At 37.4% G+C, this 20636-nt stretch overlaps 1 protein-coding gene across 1 annotated transcript; it reads right to left on the bottom strand.

Annotated features, from left to right (window-relative positions):
• Positions 1–10538: 10538 nt before the first annotated feature.
• LOC124368306 lies at positions 10539–15949 on the bottom strand. Its single transcript, XM_046825579.1, has 4 exons — positions 15219–15949; positions 14822–15115; positions 13353–14535; positions 10539–13262 (listed from the first exon to the last, which is right to left on the bottom strand). The coding sequence occupies exons 1-4, from the start codon at positions 15947–15949 to the stop codon at positions 10539–10541; spliced, it is 4932 nt and encodes a 1643-aa protein (XP_046681535.1).
• Positions 15950–20636: the final 4687 nt, after the last annotated feature.

Genomic DNA, 20636 nt, shown 5'->3' with positions numbered 1-20636 from the left:
GACTTTAATAGATAAGACAAGGAAGGCTTTATGACGGAAATAATTGCTTAAATGCTTAATTTTCCACAGATGTTAGAGTACTATGAGATATGAGTTTTTACAAAAGTCCCTGGTTTTGTAAATTGTATTGTAAACTGTGTAGAAGCAAAATGTTTTCATTCATTAATGTCTGTCAGATTGTATACGTTGTGTTAATATCGTTTCAGTGCATTTTTCTGCATAATATAACATCATATTCTCACTGATAAATTGTAATTCCCAGCTTGACTGCGTGTTTACTTTCAGTCTAAGAATCGAATTCTCTTTCAATCCAAAGCAAATAGTCCATCACTGAAAGTAATTACTCACTTCCGTTCTCGCTCACGTTAGATATTTTTCGATATATTGTCGATATTTCCCTCTCCGTTTCACTCTTTATTTATTTAATATATACGGCAATACACCATTTCACATCTGCATCATAAATAGTCTAACCAAGGAGAAGGCTAATACTACAACTAATTATACTAAATTAGCAATAATATAACAAAATAGTGTTACCTATCAACAGTATCAACAAAAAAAGTATATAAATATATAAGTATAATAACAATAACAATACTAACTAGGTAATTGCAACGAAAATGGTAATAACAGTAAAAATAACAATAACAGTACTAACTAGGTAATAGCAACGCGAATAGTAATAACAAAAAAATAACAATAGCAACAACAAAACAAGGTAATTAAATAACAACTTCGTAACAATAAAAATAACCAAGATATAGAAGTAATAATAGTAGTAACGATAATACATTTTAACAATAAATAAAATATAACAATGAATTTGCAACAAGAATAAATTAATTACGAGCAAAGAAGGCAATGACCGTGTGGGTCTCCCGGGAACCCATCAAGCACATGGTATCACAGAAACTAATGTGGCCCTCCAAAGGCACCACCTAACACCATCGGTCACACAACACTTCAAATCCGGGTGTTAATTAGAGTATCTTCTCAAGACAGCTGCATGGAGATCCGTCCTGAAGGTGTGAGGCGATGGATCGAAGAAGTCCACATCAGAACATACTCCGTTGCCAGTCCTCAACATCTTTGATATTGCGCTATGGTATGAGTAGTTGCTGTGGTGGTGACGTTTAGCAAACAGCTGAATACTGCGAAAAGTGCAACGAAGTACATGTAAGTCTATCATTTGAAGAATTGCTGGAAATTCGATCATTCCGTTCAGGATCTTATACAGGAAAACCGAATAAATGATGGTTCTACGAGCTGATAGAGGCGGGAGATGGAATAAGTTACCTCCAGGTCAACCTCTAAGTACTGGTACCCGATCTTCACCCCAATGGTTCTAAGGACTCGCCTTTGCACCGATTCAAGTGAAGATATGTTACCGACCTGGTAGGGAGACCATGCCGAAGACAGTGGTTGCATTGTTGACAATGCCCTGGATGTGCTCGCCAAAGTCCAGTGTAGAGGTGAGGAGGACTCTAAGGTCAGGAATGGTCAAGACTCTTTGAAGCGTGACAACACCGAGGAGGACGTAGTTGAATTGCACAAACATACGGTTTTATTATCATACTGAGATTCGTAAACATCATTACTTATTTAATCCGCTATTTTACAAAATTTATCATTACGTAACCTAAAATCGCAAATTAAAAAATTAATTATAGAATTAACAGACACTAAAAACAACAACAGATACAACAAACCAATTCATGGACATAGGAAAACCATGTTTATATTTTTTAATTGGCGAGTGACAAAATTGCTCTTAGTAAAAAGAATTAATAGGTGTTCTGCTAACTGTTGTAATTGATTCTAAACTATATGGCTTGTTAGTCGCTTGTAATCTTCAGTATTAAAAAATTCGTTACTCAGGTTTATACACAATTATCTTTATTTTATGCTTAGTAACGTACAATAAAAATAAAGAAAAGGATTAAAGTCATAGCAACTAATTCGCAAGTCGCAAATTCGTAAGTTCGTAAAAGTCATAAACTTTATAACTTATTTAACACGTAATGTAAATGTTTACGTATTTTGGGGGATTAATATGTAATAAATAACTGATTTAGGTCAGTCAGTAACGAACTTCAACAGACTATTTCAAGTTACTACCATATTTAGAAGTTAATCTACTTAAAAAGTTGTTAAAAATTACATTGCATGTTTCAAACTGGTACGTCTAATGTTTTTTGAGAAACTAGTTACATTTTTAAAACTACTGCTAGAAAGCATTGTAAAAGTTAAGCCAACCCTTGCAGTTATATATGGATAAAAAACCTTTCAAATTTTGGCATATCTTCAACATTTCAATTACATGAGTTGGAGCTTCCTCGGATTGTATTGTGACGGGCCTAGCTGAAAAGGTGTGGGTATATAAAATCTCAAACCTCTTTTTAGAGGCTGAGCACACGTTGGCCAGAAGGAAGATTTAAGAGAACGACTCCAAATTCCTCTTAAGGGATTTGATTATGACTTAGTAAATATCTTTCCATAGATTACTCATAAGTTATGTTATCAAACGTATTATTATTCATGTTTAACTTCAATATAAAATTAAAATATACAGGGTGTTCGTAAAAGAATAAAATAACTTCTGTGGCATATAGTACTTATGATTCTAAAACAAAAGGTTTTCTATAAAATTAGGTCGAGAATCGTTAGCTGCCACTTTTTATTTTTTACATAAATATTACTTTCTATAGAACTTCTAAAACTACAGATAGTAAAATTTTCACATAGGATATGACACATAGGAGGAAAGCTCAAAAAATAATAGTGTGATTTGCTTTAATAATACCAAAATGGCGCCAGTTGAAAATGTTAAACTCGAATAAAAAAAACAAAAACAAGCATTGCTATAAAATATGTACAAGATACGAATTATTTAGAAATTTTTATAACAGTTTACACGGTACTTTTTTCAAAGGTTTGTGATAACCTTATAGGAGCACTCTGTATATAGTTAACTCACTTGGGGAGAATCTTTACTACTTGTAACTTGCTAGCACTGCCGGAATGAAGTTTTAATGACGAAGATAACACTTAATGAAGACAAAAATAAAAAAGACTCCTGAGAGCTATAAGATATAATCGTTCTTGAGGAAACTCTCGCTAAATCTGTCTTTCCCTCCTTGTTCTACCCCTCCTAGCTACACCACCTCTAATTGCCAACGCCCCCTGGGGACAACTGGACTGTGAAGAACATTGTTTTCTTCACAGACCAAATTGAACGCTTTAATGTAACATAAAATCATAAAAAATAAATATACAGCTTTATAAATAGCTTTCGACCTTTCTAAATCAAAGATGCCATCATCAGGTGTGAATCAAACGGTTTCGTGTTAAAAAAATATTGGATAATCGTGACTCTTCTTTTATTAAATAATAGGAAAATAATAGTTACAGATTCCTGCTAATAGATATCCTCACGCCATCTGCCTAAGAAAGACGGTAACCTGCCTTAGTTTACTTCCTTATCCACCGGATTGGCTCACGCTTACACCAATACACATCTAAAACCCTCTCTGAAAATGATTTGACTGGAAATGCTTTGACTAAAAATGCTATTTCAACTCTATGTTTACCTAAAACATGGATATAATGCCTGAAAACACCGCTAATGTTACATTACCGCTGCTCCCAAACATTATGTTTATACTGTATATTTTTTGTTATGAATCAATTTTTTAACCCCCTTTACCATTTGCAGATCGATGATTTTACCTGTGCAAGGGCATTTAACTGTAAAGAAGGTCAGTAGTAAAGAACATTATACAATCAGCTTTCTTTATTATGGAGAGACAAAAAACATGAGCCTAACCGAAGCAGTTTTATTTATATTGCAATAAATTCTAGACCGAATGGCTAATATATAATGCAAAATGGTAAAGTAAAGGTAAATAAAACATTAATGGTATTCATGCTATATAGGCATTTTATAATTTAGCAAAAGATTGCAATGCATTAATATTGAAGAGTTGTTTAGCAGATATTACGTTTATAGTTATGTGTTATTCAGACAAAAAAAACCTGCTATGGAAAAGCGGAGTTGTCGGAAGAAAGCTACAGTGACGTAGATGAAAAGTTATATAGAATGAAAAGTGTTTATTGCATACACGTTCTGTTAAAAATTTAATTTGTTTTCCGGCTGATATACAGAAGATCAATGGAATGTTAGTTTTCTTACTTTCATGAACTGAGTAATAATGAACATGGTTTAAAATAAAATATAATTTGTGGAACCCACCTTCTTGTATAAGTGACAGCAACACAAGTTAGAAGGTAACAACTTCTAGCAGAGGTTTGTTTACTCGTGCTGATAACCTGTCATTGTCAGCCTATACCGTGTTAAAACAATTCTTTCCAGCATCTTGTTTCTTTGTTTAGCAACACCGTGTGATCCATGACGTCACTTTGACTCCACTGGGTACAAGGACACACTTTGTGTTTTCTGGAAAAAAAGTGTTTGACAAAGTATATGCTAAATTTATAAAGATGTATCAGATTGAATTGCTTGTAAATAAAAAAATTATGTTATTATATAAATATTTGTAAATTTTTATATAGGTTTTTTAAACAACCGTTAAAAAACATTCATTATTAATCCAAAATATTTTACAACGTAAATTTTATATTTTAACAAAACTTTTATCGCGTCTTTTATCACTCTTTATTGCCAATTATTAGTCCTATTTACAATAGGTTTACATTTTTGCAACTAACTAATTGATATGGTATAAAAAATATTCACTTTAAAACAGAATTCTAAAATGGACATCTCTGCAAGCAATGTATGAATAAATGAATAGATTGTTTCAGATACGTCGCGTACTTCGGCGTGTGTTGATATTGACTTTTCCTGTCTCCCACATTCTCTGGTCTGTACAGCTTGTTTGCGTAGTGCGCCTTTTATTGTGCAGTGGTATGACTTGTTCTTCATCTCACTGCTATGAACGGTTGGATTTTTTTATATACAACAATATTCACTTTTGATTTTATCGCCAAATATTGACTTATACTAACTTTCTTTCTTTGACACTTGGAAGAGAGTATAGATCTATTATCGTTTTAAAGTTAATAATGTTACCGTAAAAGATCTTAATAATACAAAATAATAAGGAAACAAATTTATATTACCAAAACCTGATTTCTTTAACGTCGGCTCCAAGCAAACGTGGCCAGGAAAGTACAACTAAAATTATAAGTATTTAATAAAAAAAAAAAACTATTAAGCAAACTTTTGGATTATTTTGATAATGCTGTATAAAATGTATTATTATTATTTGGACATTTAAACTATATTTAAGAATACCAACTAATTTAATTATCCGGGACTATTAATTATCCGAGTAATACTTGGATGTCGTTGTAACATTGGATTTTATGTAATGACATTGTTACACTGTAAGGTAATGCTGTTGGAGATTGAGGTATAATACAGGGACTATCAATTATACAAAGAATGCCATCATTGTAACATTGGGTTTGCTGTAAAGGCATTGTTACAATGTTATTTAATGCACTTGAAATAATTAGTAACAAGTATATATTAAATAAATCAAGTGAAATAGTCTCAATTGCCGAAGTTAACAGCTTTCCATTCTCTAGACCTAGAGTATATTATTATTAGCTGCCGGCTAACTTTTAAATTTCCCTCTCACCCCAATTATGGAAAGATTTGCACGTATAAACTAATATGTTTGGAATATCCCAATTGTCTTTAAAATAATTAATCAATTTGCATAATGTCTCTCATCAAAGTCCTGCTTCAAAATACTCGTATAGCAACCTATTTCAGTAACGAGCTTTAAAGAAGCTTATCATTCGTGGGGCTGGAAACAATTTCATTTCTGTCTGTCTTATCTATCTATCGGTCTGTCTGTCTCGACATCTCGATAACGAACTGACCAATAGTCTTGAAGCTATGCTCCGTTTAATACATTACTGAGTCTGATCATGTCACGCCATGGAATTTGGCTAAGCGTTGGCAAATATTTTTTACATATGATGGAAACTAAAATAAACAGAACAAATAAAAATGTAAACAAACCGAGTCCAATAATTTGTGAATAAAACATGAGACTTTTATTCAGAGAGTAAAAAGACAAAGAGTAGAAGGGCAATGTTACATCGGAGAAAAGACGTGATTTCAGCGCGCTCATACTGTGTAATATTCCCCTTAACTAACAAAACCTTTATTATTTGAATGATTTTATGAAACCTAATTTGATTAACAAAATGGGAATGGATTATGTGGTAAGATATTTCGAGCAAAATTTTATATGTTCCTTTCAAACTTTGCATGAAACTTAATTTTTCCAATCACATACCGATGGAACATGCCCAAAAATTAAACTTGGATGAGTGTTATTGAAGGCTGTTTTTCCTGCTAGAGGGGATGTCAAAATTTCTTTATGATAGTCTGTTTTTCAGTCTCTCCACATGGTATCTCGAGAATAAAATGACCTATAGATTTGAAATTTTACACGTGACCAGCAAAGTTTGTTATTCGACACATGGTGTGGACCACTCCTTACCTTGTAATATTTAATTTTTCGTTCTGTGTATTTCGGAAGATATCTATATTTTCAGGAATTCATTTTATGACGAGGGTCATGTAGTAATAGCAATAGTCCTTAGAAATAGATATAAAAACTATTTTTTTAATTTCTCAACATAATTTCCTTTCAGCTCTATAAAATTCCCAATATTTTATAAAATTTTTAAGCCGTCCAAAAAAATAAGACTTTAGAAGTTTTTCAAAATAATCTTTTTCATTGATTTACTCGCTCACAAATTTTCCAAAAGCAACACATAATACACCCCTATCGTCTTTCCTTTTTCCAAGTAGTCGATAGAAATTATACCTTGTGCATCCCAGAAGACCTTGCCGGCCGATTTCACTTGTCTTTACCTTCTTCGGTGCCCGTTCACCACAAAAAATCTACTGTTGTGACTGTATTGTTGTCTGTGGAGTGTATTAGTGAATCCATGTTTCACCGACTGTGATGTATTACTGAAAAAACTCCGTAGGATGCTATGCAGGATCACCACAGTTGCTTCAGAGTCGACCATACGATCATTGTTATTGGTTAGCAAACGCCGCACTCATCCCGCAGACATTATTTTGACTAACAATTTTCATGAAAGATTGAAGCGACTGCACCTTTTTATATCCTTGTAGCTTCAAATATTTCGCGCACTTGAATTCATCGATCATTCAAAATCATTTCCCAGATATTTTTCAACCATTTCTGAAGTAGAAACTTTCACTGGTAGTCGATGTTTATCATTTGTAGATGAACGGCCACGTTTAAACTCGTTTTAAACGTGTTACTTTAAACTGCTGATAACACCGGATAAGTTTTGCCATGAACTACATCCGACTCAGTTTTAGTTTCTTTGGACGTTAAGGCTTTTTAAATAAAGCTTTTTAACATCGCTAGAAAGTCACATTTCTCTATTATTATAAATAATCAATAGTTGTTCACTTTAATCGTCAATATTAATGAAACTACAAAATGGATCGAGCTGCTGAAATTTTGACAGCTATTTAGTCAATAATGCTACTTACGAACAATTCTATAAAATGTTCAAATCCTAAGATTTATAGGAATTTTTCATTCATATATATGATTTATTGAATGTCCCCCGTATATTTCATTTTTAGAACAAATAATAGTTCCTGAAATACGTGTTATTCTTGCGTTTCAATAACACGATAACTATTATTTGATAATCTACTATATAGTATGTACTACATATACAAAGTTTTTACGTATATAAACACTGTTTTAAATTTAAAGTTAGTGGGCGATTCTCTTTTAAGCTTTTTTTTCGTCCGTCCTCGTGGGATATTGCTCTGACCTTATCAAACGGAATATGGGGAAGAGTCGATGCATTACTAAGTCGATGGCAATGATAAAATGTACTACGGCCACTGGCAGGATTTGAACCTGCGCAATCTATAACTCAAACAAAAAAAGAGACGTCTTCGACTCTCCCATCGGCTCTACCATATTAAAAGTTTAAAAGACTTGGCTTAAAAACATTAGCTGCATGCAACTAACAACCAGTCCCATTGGCCTTTATTGTAAAATTAACTTCACACGTTATTGCTTTTATACATTAACCTGTAACTTGCCAAAAATTGATCTAACTAAAGTTAATGTAAAAAAATATTACTAGATTTGATTTATTGAAGAGTTTTCAGTAAGGATTTGTGTTTTTATATAATATAGAGCCCTTGACTTTTTGAACATTACTATAAAGCCGGATGTAGATAAATGATCTTGAATTCAATGTTAAACGTAAGAACAATGTTAAACATAAAACTCTTTACTCCCTTATTTGGCATGTCTTTGCATTGTAATGTTGATATTATGGGGCTGAAAGTATAATTGACACCAGTAAAGCCTAGTTTTTATTAGTGTATAACAAAATCTAGTGCCTCCAATTTTTATTAAACGATATTTTAAATCAGTCCTCTACCAACATAAAAGTGGAGCGTTTATAGATAGATTGCTTCTAAATATCATTATCTCGCGTTGAATGATCCGTACAAAGGGACAAAGGGTGAGTCATTCATTGTCTATTGGCTTGAGAGGCAATTGGACTTTAGTGTTAGCGTTACTTTGTAAAGATTATATTTCTATTTTATTCGTACAAATATATTCATTTTTGAGCTTAAAAAACCCGGATCATGAAATGGTCTCCTAAATTTATGCAATATTGAATAAATTATTGCTATCTATTACTTTTTGTTTGACCACACAAATACTCCACGTGTTTGTGTTATTAACGCACTAAGTTTACTTACTTAAAATCATATTTACTTTTCATGTGTCCTTAATAATATCTATTTTGTTGCTATGTATTAATTTAGTTATATACGGAAGAGATCCGATTGCAGATCTTGAAACGTAGTGTTACTGATTTCTAGTATTACTAAATAATGCCAAATGTCCGGAAAATCCTGTTTTCTTCACTAAGAGTTCTTGCCCCGCAGGGACTCGAACCCGGATGTCACTCTCATATTTTAGGATTAAATTGTTTTGTAGTTGATTCTTTACTTCTCATATATATTCAAATGTGCAAACGACCGTGTCATGAAAAGACCAAAATCATATATCCATCTCATGATTTAGAGGGATATTCAGTATAAGAGACTGAGAGGTTATTATAAAAACTCGCCTTCGGCTCGCTGGGGGCTACGCCCCCAGGCCCCCATTTGGGTGTTGGCCAATTTCGGGTTCGAGATCAATTTAGGTATTAGCTAATTTTCTATTAGTACAGTTTTGAAATCAGGCAATTTTTTGAGAGTGGGTAATTTTATCAGACTCAATTGTATTTGGGGTAGATAGTAGTTGTTCAATATTCAGGTAGGGAGAAAAAGATAGGATTTCAGTGAAAAAAAGGTGAAGAGGCTGATTTATGAGCTTGATATCAAGGATATTATAAACTATTGCATTTGATCATTTGAAGGTAATAGAGATGGTGGTTTTAAATGAAGAAAATGCTTTTGATGGAATAAATGGGTGGTTGGAATTTCAGTACAAAAATATGTATGAATTTTGAAATGAGTAAAAGTAAGTTGGCTGTTTGTCGGTTAACCTACGCTCAGGCATTGAGGTTAGCGTATTCAGTCTCGCCACAGGGATGCACAAAACGCAGAGACCATGTATATGTACACATTTATAACAACAAGTAGCTTATTAAATCAGCTTTGGTTTTAAGTGCAATAGTTAGTTATGTTCATGGCATAACTTATGGTTGAATGCAATGGTAGAACAGGTTGTTAAATTGTTAAAGTATTGATTAAATATGTCAGATGGTTGATGGCATGAAAACACGATGACTTAGACAATGTTAATGAATGGTGAATTGACTTTGAGGTAAAAGAATTGGGTTTATTTTTTAGGATGAAAAGAATATTGCTGTTTAATTAATTTGTCATTATTCGTTGTAAGCAAAAGAGATGGTTGATTTTGTGTGTGTTGAATATGAATAGTGGTTTAAAAATATAGAATAAAATGTGTTTGGAATTTTGAAAAGAACAGAAAATCAGTTGTTTGCCCGTCGGTTTACCAACGCTCAGATATTGAGGTTGGCGTATCCAGTCTCGCCACGGGGAGGCCGGCAAACTTAGAGACCATATCTATTTACATATTTACACAAAACGGGGAGTTTTATTCTGGCAGATCCCCTTGCCTACTGCTAATAAAGTCATCAGGGAGTTTTGGTAAAGCAGTTCCCTTTGCCTACTGCTAATGAAATCATCAGGGAGTTTTGGTAAAGCAGTTCCCTTTGCCTACTGCTAATGAAATCATCAGGGAGTTTTGGTAAAGCAGTTCCCTTTGCCTACTGCTAATGAAATCATCAGGGAGTTTTGGTGAAGCAGTCCCCTTTGCCTACTGCTAATGAAATCATCAGGGAGTTTTGGTAAAGCAGTTCCCTTTGCCTACTGCTAGGTCAAATCACGACGGGGAGTTTTTTTTAAGTGGCAGATCCCCTAGCCTACTGCCGAAGACTTAATCAGTGTTTAGAAGGAGCTCGTCATATACAATATTCTTTGCATAGGCGACTCCTTCTACTATTCTGTCGTCTGGTACAAGAACGACGATGTCGTCTGGACGTCTCACTCTGCTCAACAGGACGTAGAGCTGGCCATGAGTGAAGCAGTCCGTTCTCAGGTCGACTCCGACGTACTCAATTGTCTGGCCTTGGCTCTTGTGACCAGTCATGCAGTACGCCAACATGAGGGGGAACTGACGGCGACAAACCCGGAGCGGCGATCCTTCGGCAAACGCGAACCTGAACGTAATCCGGGGAATTCCGATAGGTTGCGTGTTGCCGATAAGTCTGACGGTGATCAGTCGGCTGCTGATCGCCGTCACAATGACTTTGGTGCCGTTCACGAGTCCATCACCGATATTTAAGTTTCTCATGATTAAGCATACGGAGCCGACCTTGAGACGCAGGACGTGATCTGGCACTCCTTTGCCAGTGGCCTGGTTGAGGAGATTTACGTCCACATCCAGCCCGTCGTCGTCTTCTCTGTCCACGGTGTCCGCGCTTCTCAACTCATGAATGCGCCCGTCCATGAGGTCTAGGATGCGACCGTTGATCTCCTTGACGTTCACATTCAGAGTTGAGAGTATTGCCCGTCTCGCACAAAGATCAGGATCTCGCAGAACACCAGGAGGAAACACATCCGTTATTAAGTCCGCGAGAGAAGTGAGGCATCTCACCCCAGTGAGGGGAATGAGAGAATCTCTCTCGCGGCCTTCTCCAAAAAGTAAAGGATTTATTGTTCCATTGCCTACTCCAAGTAGGAAGTTGGAGTAGTCAATGGAACCACTAGTTCTCTGGGGTGTCGTCAGGGAAAATAGTGTGAACAGTCGCCACAGATGTGACGCCCGAAGTGACACGCACGCGACATCAGCTGGTGTGCGAGCCTTCTCAACGACGGGCGCAATCTGACGGAAGTCCCCGGAGCAGATGAAGATCTTATTCCCGAATGGCACACTACTATTCATGAGATCCCGGAGGGATCTGTCGATCATCTCGAAGATGTAGCGGTGTGCCATCGGGGCCTCATCAAACACAATGAGCTGTGCTGCTCTGATGAGTTCTGCTCGCTGGGACCCGTTGGTGATGTTCCACACACCTGTGCCGTGACCTAGGTCTAGAGGGAGTCGGAACATGCTATGTGCTGTTGTTCCTCCAGCCATGTTCCTTGCAGCAATCCCTGAGCTAGCCACGGCGAGTGCAACCTGTCGACAACCACGGACATACGCAAGGATGACACGAATCAGAGAGGTCTTCCCATAACCCCCGGGACCGTCCAGAAATATGATTCTAGAAGTGCGTCGGTCACGGGGGTTGAGAAGCAGAGAGCGAACGTACTCAAACACACGGCGCTGGTCTGGGGAGAGTTTTGGCACCCAGTCCTCAACGATGGTTCGCTGGAGGTTCTCGCCGTAGTTGAGTAGCTCTCTACCTAACTCAGTCGTGTCATCCTCGACGTAGGGGAGTCCATGATCTTTCAAGCACGATCCCTGCTGGCGGAGGCTCCGATCGATGTCTATCAAGGTAAGTTTCACCGCCAGTTCAGGGTCGAGAGGGTTCCTTTCTAAGTGATCCTCGCTAAGGTGGTTCTTGAAAGACTCCCACAGAAGAGCAGCGGGAGCTCCCATGTTGCAGAGGATCACGAAGAAGGAACGGAGCCTAGGTCCAGTCATAAACGTAGATGCCTCGCGCAGCGCGTGATTGTATTCTTCTTCGTCTTCCACCAGGCCGAGATTGCGGGCTACGTCCTGAAACGTCCGGCAACCAGGACCGCCACGAGCCAGAAGATCAACGTAACCGCGGCAAGGTGTAGACATAAGTAGAATACGAAGGTAGTATTGTTCTCCTCGGTTGGGAGAGACCCACATCAACCTACATACCTTCTCACCACGCTGGCGAGTCGTTACAAAGTGATGGCCATCGGGGTGTTCGTACAATTCCGCAGTACGTGGGCGCTTAGTGTGCACCATGAACTTCTCGTAAAATGTCTGGTACGTGACATTGTCAAAAGTTTCATGGTGCGGGCGATTGAAGTAGACCATAAGCTTGGAGCTTGCTTGAGTGACTGCATCAGAGAGCTGTCTCGGCCGAAAGACAACACTTTGTTTGCCCTCTAAATGCACGGGAAGACAGTCAACGGTGGGCTCGAGCTTTGACACAGGAAAGTCGAGAAGACGCCAGCATGCGTCGCTGGCACCCACCATTCTCTTCGTCACGTAATGCTCGACCTCATCCTCTTGTTTCCCCAGGGGAGTGACGGTTACGTTCTGGAGAGAACCGCCTTTCATGAGGTACTTAAAGAGGTACTTGATTACGCGACGAGTAGAAGCAAGCTCCAAGTTTATGTGCGCCTCGTATTTGAGCAGTAATGCGGAATTGTACGGAACGACCCAGCCATCATGCACTTTGATCTGTCTCCTACGTGATGTGATAAAGCCTTCGTTTGTGTAGTCTCGTTTGTATTGGACGAACCCCCTCTCGTCCACGTGGGTGGTTTGGCAGGCAGGCTTGGGGTAGAACTTGTTGCAGTGCCCCTTTGCAGAGTCCCAGCACAGAAAGTCGGTGCGGTGGTCAGTACCACATGGACCATGAATCATGTGTTTCAGCACCAACTTCCTGAGTCTTCCAGCGGCTTCCTCCTCCGAAGGGATGTCTGCGCGTATTACGGAGTCAATGTCACGTGCCTGTACCGGTCCATCGCCGTCAATTTTAAACACAATGTGGGCATGAGGAAGGCCCCTCATTTGCATTTCAATGACATAGACGATGTAAACCGGACGGCTAAACATTGCTCCGCTGCGCAGATCTCGGAGGAGTTCGCCAAGTTTAATCTGGAAGATTCTGCAGGCTGTTGAGGGGTCACTGCGCCCGCTGTTGTGAGGGCAGGCCTTCTTGTTTTCCTCCCAAGTAGCACTGAAGGTGAACGTCAGGAAAAACGTAGGTGAACCCAGACGAGACACAAGGCCCATTGCGTTCTCGTAATGTACCTTCATGTATCTGGGTCCACCGGTAAACGAACTTGGGAGGTAAACTTTTCCAGCCTGCACCCCACCCTCACCCAAGACTGTTTCATCGCGGGTGATGTCGCCTAAAACCTGCCCACCAGCTTGCCTACCCCGTTGAGCTTCAAGGAGCTCGTCCAGTGGTCCTATCCTCAAGGAATTTTGAGCAGCAGAACGCGTTTGGGAGAAACGAATAAATCTTAGACGCTCCTCCTCGTACCTCGCGAACATCTCAACCTGCCATGCTTGAGACAGCCTGCCGAAATGCGAGAAACGGGGATCGGAGAGGAGGAGACATCTAGAGTAATTGTATTGTGAAAGTTTCCCCCCGTGGTTGTCTAAGCGCCCAATATGCCACCCTAAATTACCTTGAGGATAGAGCAACGGATATTGGAAAGGCTCCATTAAGGGGCTAAAGAGGTCAACGGAAGACGGACGCCTATCACTCTTCTTCCAGATGGTCAATTTTCTTGGATCAGTTATGGTGTCTTCATTGCTCAATACAGCGTGCACTTCAATGCCTGTTTGCCTATCTCCAAGAACAGGGCCATGGGTAGATCTGCTGGTCACTTCAAATTCCAAATGAGCGTTGACTGAAGGCTCATCACTCAATCTACGGAAATCATTGATGAAAGGATTACAGGAAAGAAGATATGTATTAATTTCATCAATGACTTCTGAGTTCAATGATCTACCCATGGCAATGTTTTTGCGCTCCTCGCCATCATCTATGTACAGGCGGCACCGGTTCACAAACTGGACATCACCTCCCTTGGTCCTAAACTTTTGACCTGGAGCGTCCAGACTGTGAACCTGGTGGTACATCTTACCTTCGATCTTAAAGAAGGCGAGGCCTGAAGGATGACGGTACCCCCCAGTCACCTCGAGAGCGCAGAAGGCAAACAAGTCATTGTAGGCACGGGCTCGTTCGATGAACAGACGGTTAGAATAGAAACTGGCGTCCAGAGGAGGTAAATTATGGACTTTATAAGATCCCTCACCGCAACACACCATTTCTTCCTATCCTTCTCTTCATCGAACAGCCTTGCATGACAATGAGGACACTTTGAAATGTTTTCGTCCCATAAACTTATTTTTTTTAGTTTGTAAGAATTAATATAGACTAAATTATCTATTTTCCAATACGCCATTGGGCCATGTTCAACTACACGTCGTGCTAGTATGTTGGAAATGTGCCTTAATTCTGTCAATTTAGGATTTTTTATTCGAAATATTTGTACTTTTTGTAAATTTGTGTCAGGATGTTTTTCTGTATAACGCTGAACAGCACCCCTGTGAACTTCAGGATGCTGCTCAGTGTAGCGCTGAACAGCATCTCGATGGACCTGAGGATGTTGCTCAGTGTAACGCTGAACAGCATCTCGGTGGACCTGAGGGTGCTGCTCAGTGTAACGCTGGACAGCATCTCGGTGGACCTGAGGGTGCTGCTCAGTGTAACGTTGAACAGCATCTCGGTTGACTTGAGGGTGCTGCTCAGTGTAACGATGAACAGCATCCCTGTTGACTTGAGGATGCTGTTCAGTATATCTTTTCACTGCGTCCCTGTTGACTTGAGGATGCTGTTCAGTATATCTTTTCACTGCGTCCCTGTTGACTTGAGGATTGTTTGAGGAGTACTTTTTCTTTGAATTTTTTATCTGCTCCTCCTTAGTGGTTGAAAGAGTTTTAGGGCGGCCACGTTTCACTTTTTTAGGTCTACCCGGCCCCTTTTTAACTGGAGCACAGACGGACATGGTACTTATTTCTAATGGCGGTAAAGATTCGACAATGCTTAAACAAGTAGAATTAGGATCTTTGATTATTGGCTCAGGAGGAGAGGACACTGATAGCGTAGGGAACATATCCAGTCTACCCGTGCGCAGCATTTCAGCCAAATGGGGGCGCATTGATGGTATATCATAGCGCAGTTTGGCTGGGTCCCGGCCAAGGGCAAGTGAAGTAGCATTAGCAATGGCGAATACGCCGCAGTCAAAACCGTTTTCTTGCCTTTGGACGGGAATAAATGCTGGAACGATGGATAGGTCCGGGAACAGAAGGGAGAGCAGCTTAGTTTGGTCTGCAGTGAGGTGGGCACTGTTCAGACTGTCGTACACATACAAATTACTGCCATCGTGGAAGACCACAATCCAATGACCGATAGAACTGGCGTCGATCTTCCCCGAGAACAGAATTTGTATGTGAGGTGTAGCGACAGCCGAAACACCTTCCATTGCAGCAATGGCCGAACAGCTTACAGGATGATACTCAGTGTTTTCATCCAGTATGCTTCCGAACCTATCCATATGGTCAGTACTAAGATAGTCCCCACTCTCAACCTCTCTTACCATTCCCTCGAGGAATGCATTCATTTTAAACGTCAAATAAAAAGGAATAAAAAAATTAAACAATAATTAAAAAGGAATATAAGCTTCAATTAAGAACACAAAAAACACAACGAGAACACAAGGAACAGTCAGAAAAAAGGGCAAAATGTTGCCTAATAGTACAGCGAAGAAGCAGAAATAGTCACTTGGACTTGGACGTCAACAACAGTGCCCGCCTCTATCTACAATTTAGCTTATTTCAATAAATATTAAAAAGTTAAAAAGGAAGTTATAAGCTTTAACTAAGTAAAAAAAATAATAAAAAGATATAAGATAAAAAACAACGAGAACACAAAAGAAAAGTAAGAAAATTGGTCACAATATGGCGTAATAAGAAAGAAAAGAAAGCAAAGAAGTAGAATAGAAGTAGTCACTTGGATGTTAAGAACGATGAACGTGAACTTTTATTTAAACGTAAAATACATATATTTTTTACTGAAACAGTCAATCCATTAAGGAAACAACAAAAAAATAAAGCCTAGTATAAAACCGAAAATATTCAGCCAAGTTAAGAGTACGGCTATTCAAGTAGTCAATGTAGACTGAGTAGGAACGTAAAGTTAAGTTTGGATTTCATAGACATCTAGGGATATCAACTCCTACGTACCGTACAGAAGTCGCTAAGGCCATCAATTCTCTTCACTAGGATCCCTAATGTTGTCCCGACACAAAACTATCACTTCGGAAAGCAGCAACTGAATTTTGCTGTTGACTTTTGGAAACGCGAATGAAGATGGGTGGAAAAATAGCAAAAAATGTCTAAATTTTTTCCACCCCTGGACCGTCCCCTACCCCTCTGAATTATTTTTCCCTATCTATCGACACCAAAAAAGTTAACCTAGGACTATCTTTACGTTAACCCCCCCCCCTCCCCCACCCATCCTCGCAATGTCCCTATCTACTATATCACAAAATTATTTATTTCTCGGGATTGGGTAAACATATTGAGACACTTCAAACTGTTTATTGGTGTAGAATTTCACGATGCATCTTATGGTGTTATTATTTATTTTTCTAAAAATTTGTTTTTTTTTATTCGAAATTTTTGAAAATTTTCAAAAAATACGTTTTTCAACTTCTCGCGCCTCCTGTATATACACTTTAAGAGATAGAGCAAAAGTTTAAATTGCAAACTTGTAGAGAGTTTCAAGGAGAATACTGTAAGTGGGCTCCGTTTTTTCGATAGGATGCTTCGTTAAGTCACAATCGAGCGCCTACGAAAGGTCTACACGGGGAGAAAATGCGTCCGCCATTTTGATTTTTTTAAGGGGTTGAAAATGAAAAATTCTCACTTTTCGGGATTTTCCTGGTGGTTACACGTGGAAAGCTATCTGTGTACCAAATTTCAAGTCTCTAACTCATCTGGAAGTAGGTTAGAATTAGTATACGTGAGTGAGTGAGTGAGTCAGTCAGTCAGTCAGTTACACATGCGGTTGTATATATATTAGATACATTTATAAATAAGCAATGTCGGTTCCATACGTTGGATTCGCATCCTACATTTTCCCTCAATTATATAGTAAAAAAGCTAAGTATTTGTATTGAGACGAGTTATATGACTGAGATACTCACGAATTCACTATTAGTTTTATTATTCGCAATATTTGAGTATTCCTTATGTTTTAATGAAGGCAGAATTTGTTTACTTATAAATCATAGTAGATGATGGTTGATTTGTGAGTTTAATAAATTACACACATTTGTGTGTAACAAAAGATAAAACGACGTTTCAAAATCTAATATCTGCCATCCTATTCTGGTGTCAAATCTCAAAACAAGACTAAACGAACAAAACAGTAAAGAATTACTTAAAAAGGGAAATCACCACACCAAAGTAAAATTGGACATCGAAAAAGGTGCTCGAAGAAATACACAAACATATAATGAACCCAGCACACATTTGCAGAAACAAAAAAAAACCAAAAAACAACCATGATCTGGCTTGGTTCACAATTCCGTTAGCCGACACTTTCGTTAAAAATTATCTTCTTTGATGTCAAGTCATTGTGTTTGTCTTATTTGTTTCTACTACGTTTTACTGCATTTCGGCTGATCATTGGTAGAACTGAAACACATTTCCTGAAATCACTTAGGGGTTGAAAAAATGTCTATTCTGTGTATATCAGCCCACATGCGTCTATCTTGAGAAGTAGTTAAGATAAAGCCTAAATGTGCTAGGAACTTCCTTTTGATGTGTTGAAAAAAGTTCGGTTATAGAACATCTTTAAGAAGGATAAATCAGGAGTACTTTGAGCTATTACCTTAAAATATTGTTATCATCTTGTGCAGTGAAAATTTGAAAAATTCTTCATTTACTGTTTTGGTTGTCGCCATTCACAGGATGTATCAAAAACGAATTAAGCTATAGACTTGAAAGTTTGGATGACACATTTGATATAATATTATATTTACTTCAATATAGGTATCATGAAGTTAGATCATGGGAGCAGCAGATTTAGGAATTGGCTAAGTTGTCAGCGACGTCTATCATTCATGGAGTTAGCAAAGTTTCTTTACTACCTTTTGTTTTCCTATCTTGGGGCTGGTAAAAGCTGTCCAGTCTTTTTGTCTGTTATGGTTTATATTTTTTAGTTTATATGTTTAGTTTATATTCAACATAGAGTTTCTTATAGAAACATTTATATTGAATATAGCTTATAACACATTATTAACAAATAACCTTACTTTCTCACAGTCCATTAGCACTAAGGCTCTAAATATAAGTTTCTATAATGACATATCTAAGGATTTAAGAGCAATCCTATCCCCATTTTACAGCCCTATGTAAGCTAACCGTAAACTCATATGCGTGGTTAGTGGCTGAATATCATTCCCTTATAATAGGCATTTGCAATAATGAGGATTTGCAGAAATCTCTGGGGTTTCATCTCTCAAATTACAACGGTTTCATTGTATTTTCGCTATTTTTAATTTACTCTTTGTAGCTTTTTGTAAACGAAGGTCTACAAATTCATTCTTATAAGAACGGTACATTATTTAACACGTTAGACCCTATTTTATTGAGATTAATAAAAAAGGACGATAATAATTCACCACAGTCCAATTTGGTCTGTGAAGAAAACAATTCTACTCAGGGTCCAGCTGTCCCCAGGGTTGTGTCGGCAATAAGAGGAGGTGCCAGGAGGGGTAGAACAAGGAGGGAAAGGCAAGATTTAGAGCAGACAGCCCCGAGACTGATTATATCGCTCTCTGGAGTCCTTTTGGTTTGTGTCATCATTAACTGCTGACTTCGTCATTACAATGTCTGTCATTGTCAGCATTTAGAACGTTATTGCGATTCTTGCCAAGTATATTACTGAAATTATTATATATACTCATTATTTTAGTCGTATATATAGAATTGGAGTTACAGATGCATATGCATTTTATAATGTATAAATATGTATGTTTGTATATGTAATATTTTATATGAATGTATGTGTGTATATATGTAGATACTATATTCAATAATAAAAGCATTAATTGTTACGTCATTTAAAGTTTTTTTGTTCTTCTGTGTATTTAAGATTAATTTTTAGTTTGTATGTATTTAGAGTCTTGCTTTGACTTTTTTGTCTGACTTGGAAAGGAAATTTTAATTATCCAGGTTTTTTTTATGTAAAAGAATCTTATTTATTTATGTATTGATGATTGTATTTAAGAAATTGCTGAAGTATTTTGTAAACTGATAAAATAAAGATTTATTATTTATTCATTTATTATTGTAAGTTCTATAAAAGCTGAACACAACACTAGGCCAGTTTCCAACTTCGCTAACTACGTCATTGCCGAATCACATAAAAACAAGATTAAGGTTATTATAAAATAAAGATTTGTGTCACATAGTTAACTGAAATTTACGTAGCGTAACCCTTATTTAAAAAGTTTTGTAATTTTATGATGATTTGAATTTATGATATTAAGAGGAAAATAGTAGTATTTTCATAAAAATTTCAAGAATCTCCTATTGCCGGTGAATAATAAAGTAATGGAAACAAGTACAGAATTATTAACCTACCATCAAAAAATAAGTCTAGAGTTACTATATTTTATAACGCTTAGTAAATATTTAATTAAACCTTTGTGTTTTGACTACAAGATTTCTTATAAAAAATGGACTATTTTAACACTAAAAAAAGAACTGTTAGTACTAAAAATGTTTGTTTTAAAGAGAAAAATATTTTCACTACCATAAAGGAGTTGCCTAAGACACATAGTAAGTATAATTTTGCTCGAAATAAGGAATAATGCTGATAATTTACTTAAATCTAACGATAAAATTTATAGGTTAATTTAATAGAAGTTCTATCAAAGCAGTCAGGTGTGTTTCATGCACCAATGACAAAGCGCATTAAACAAACGATTGCTCCATTTAAGCGAAATATAGCAAGATTGATGGTCTGGCAATATTTCAGTGTTCACCAAACCACTCGCTCATGGGATATTCGTCTGAAATGCATTGCCATGAAGATAATCGATATCGCTTTAAAAAACGGAATCAACAATATTTGAAAAACAAAATAATTCACTGAATAAGGGGTTGTGGGTAGGTTTTGGCAACCAAAATTCCATAAAAAAGTCAGATATAGACAGCCTATCTACACTATTAAATTACACTATTATTTGGGGGTTTTTAAATTAGAGTAAAATAGTGCCTGAAAATAATGCCGTC

Source organism: Homalodisca vitripennis, chromosome 8 (genome assembly GCF_021130785.1).
Source record: "Homalodisca vitripennis isolate AUS2020 chromosome 8, UT_GWSS_2.1, whole genome shotgun sequence".
NCBI classification, from domain to species: Eukaryota; Metazoa; Arthropoda; class Insecta; order Hemiptera; family Cicadellidae; genus Homalodisca; species Homalodisca vitripennis.
Note: the sequence above shows the minus strand (reverse complement) of the source record. Positions and strands in the feature narration are given on the sequence as shown.

What these genes read in the sequence shown, in the direction of transcription:
- LOC124368306 (XM_046825579.1), bottom strand. Translation starts at nt 15,949, where the DNA reads ATGAATGCATTCCTCGAGGGAATGGTAAGAGAGGTTGAGAGTGGGGAC. An exon ending in ATAAAAAATTCAAAGAAAAA is followed by an intron (nt 15,116 to 15,218) that starts GTACTCCTCAAA and finishes TATACTGAACAG; the next exon opens with CATCCTCAAGTCAACAGGGA. An exon ending in GAGCAATGTTTAGCCGTCCG is followed by an intron (nt 13,263 to 13,352) that starts GTTTACATCGTC and finishes GGACCGGTACAG; the next exon opens with GCACGTGACATTGACTCCGT.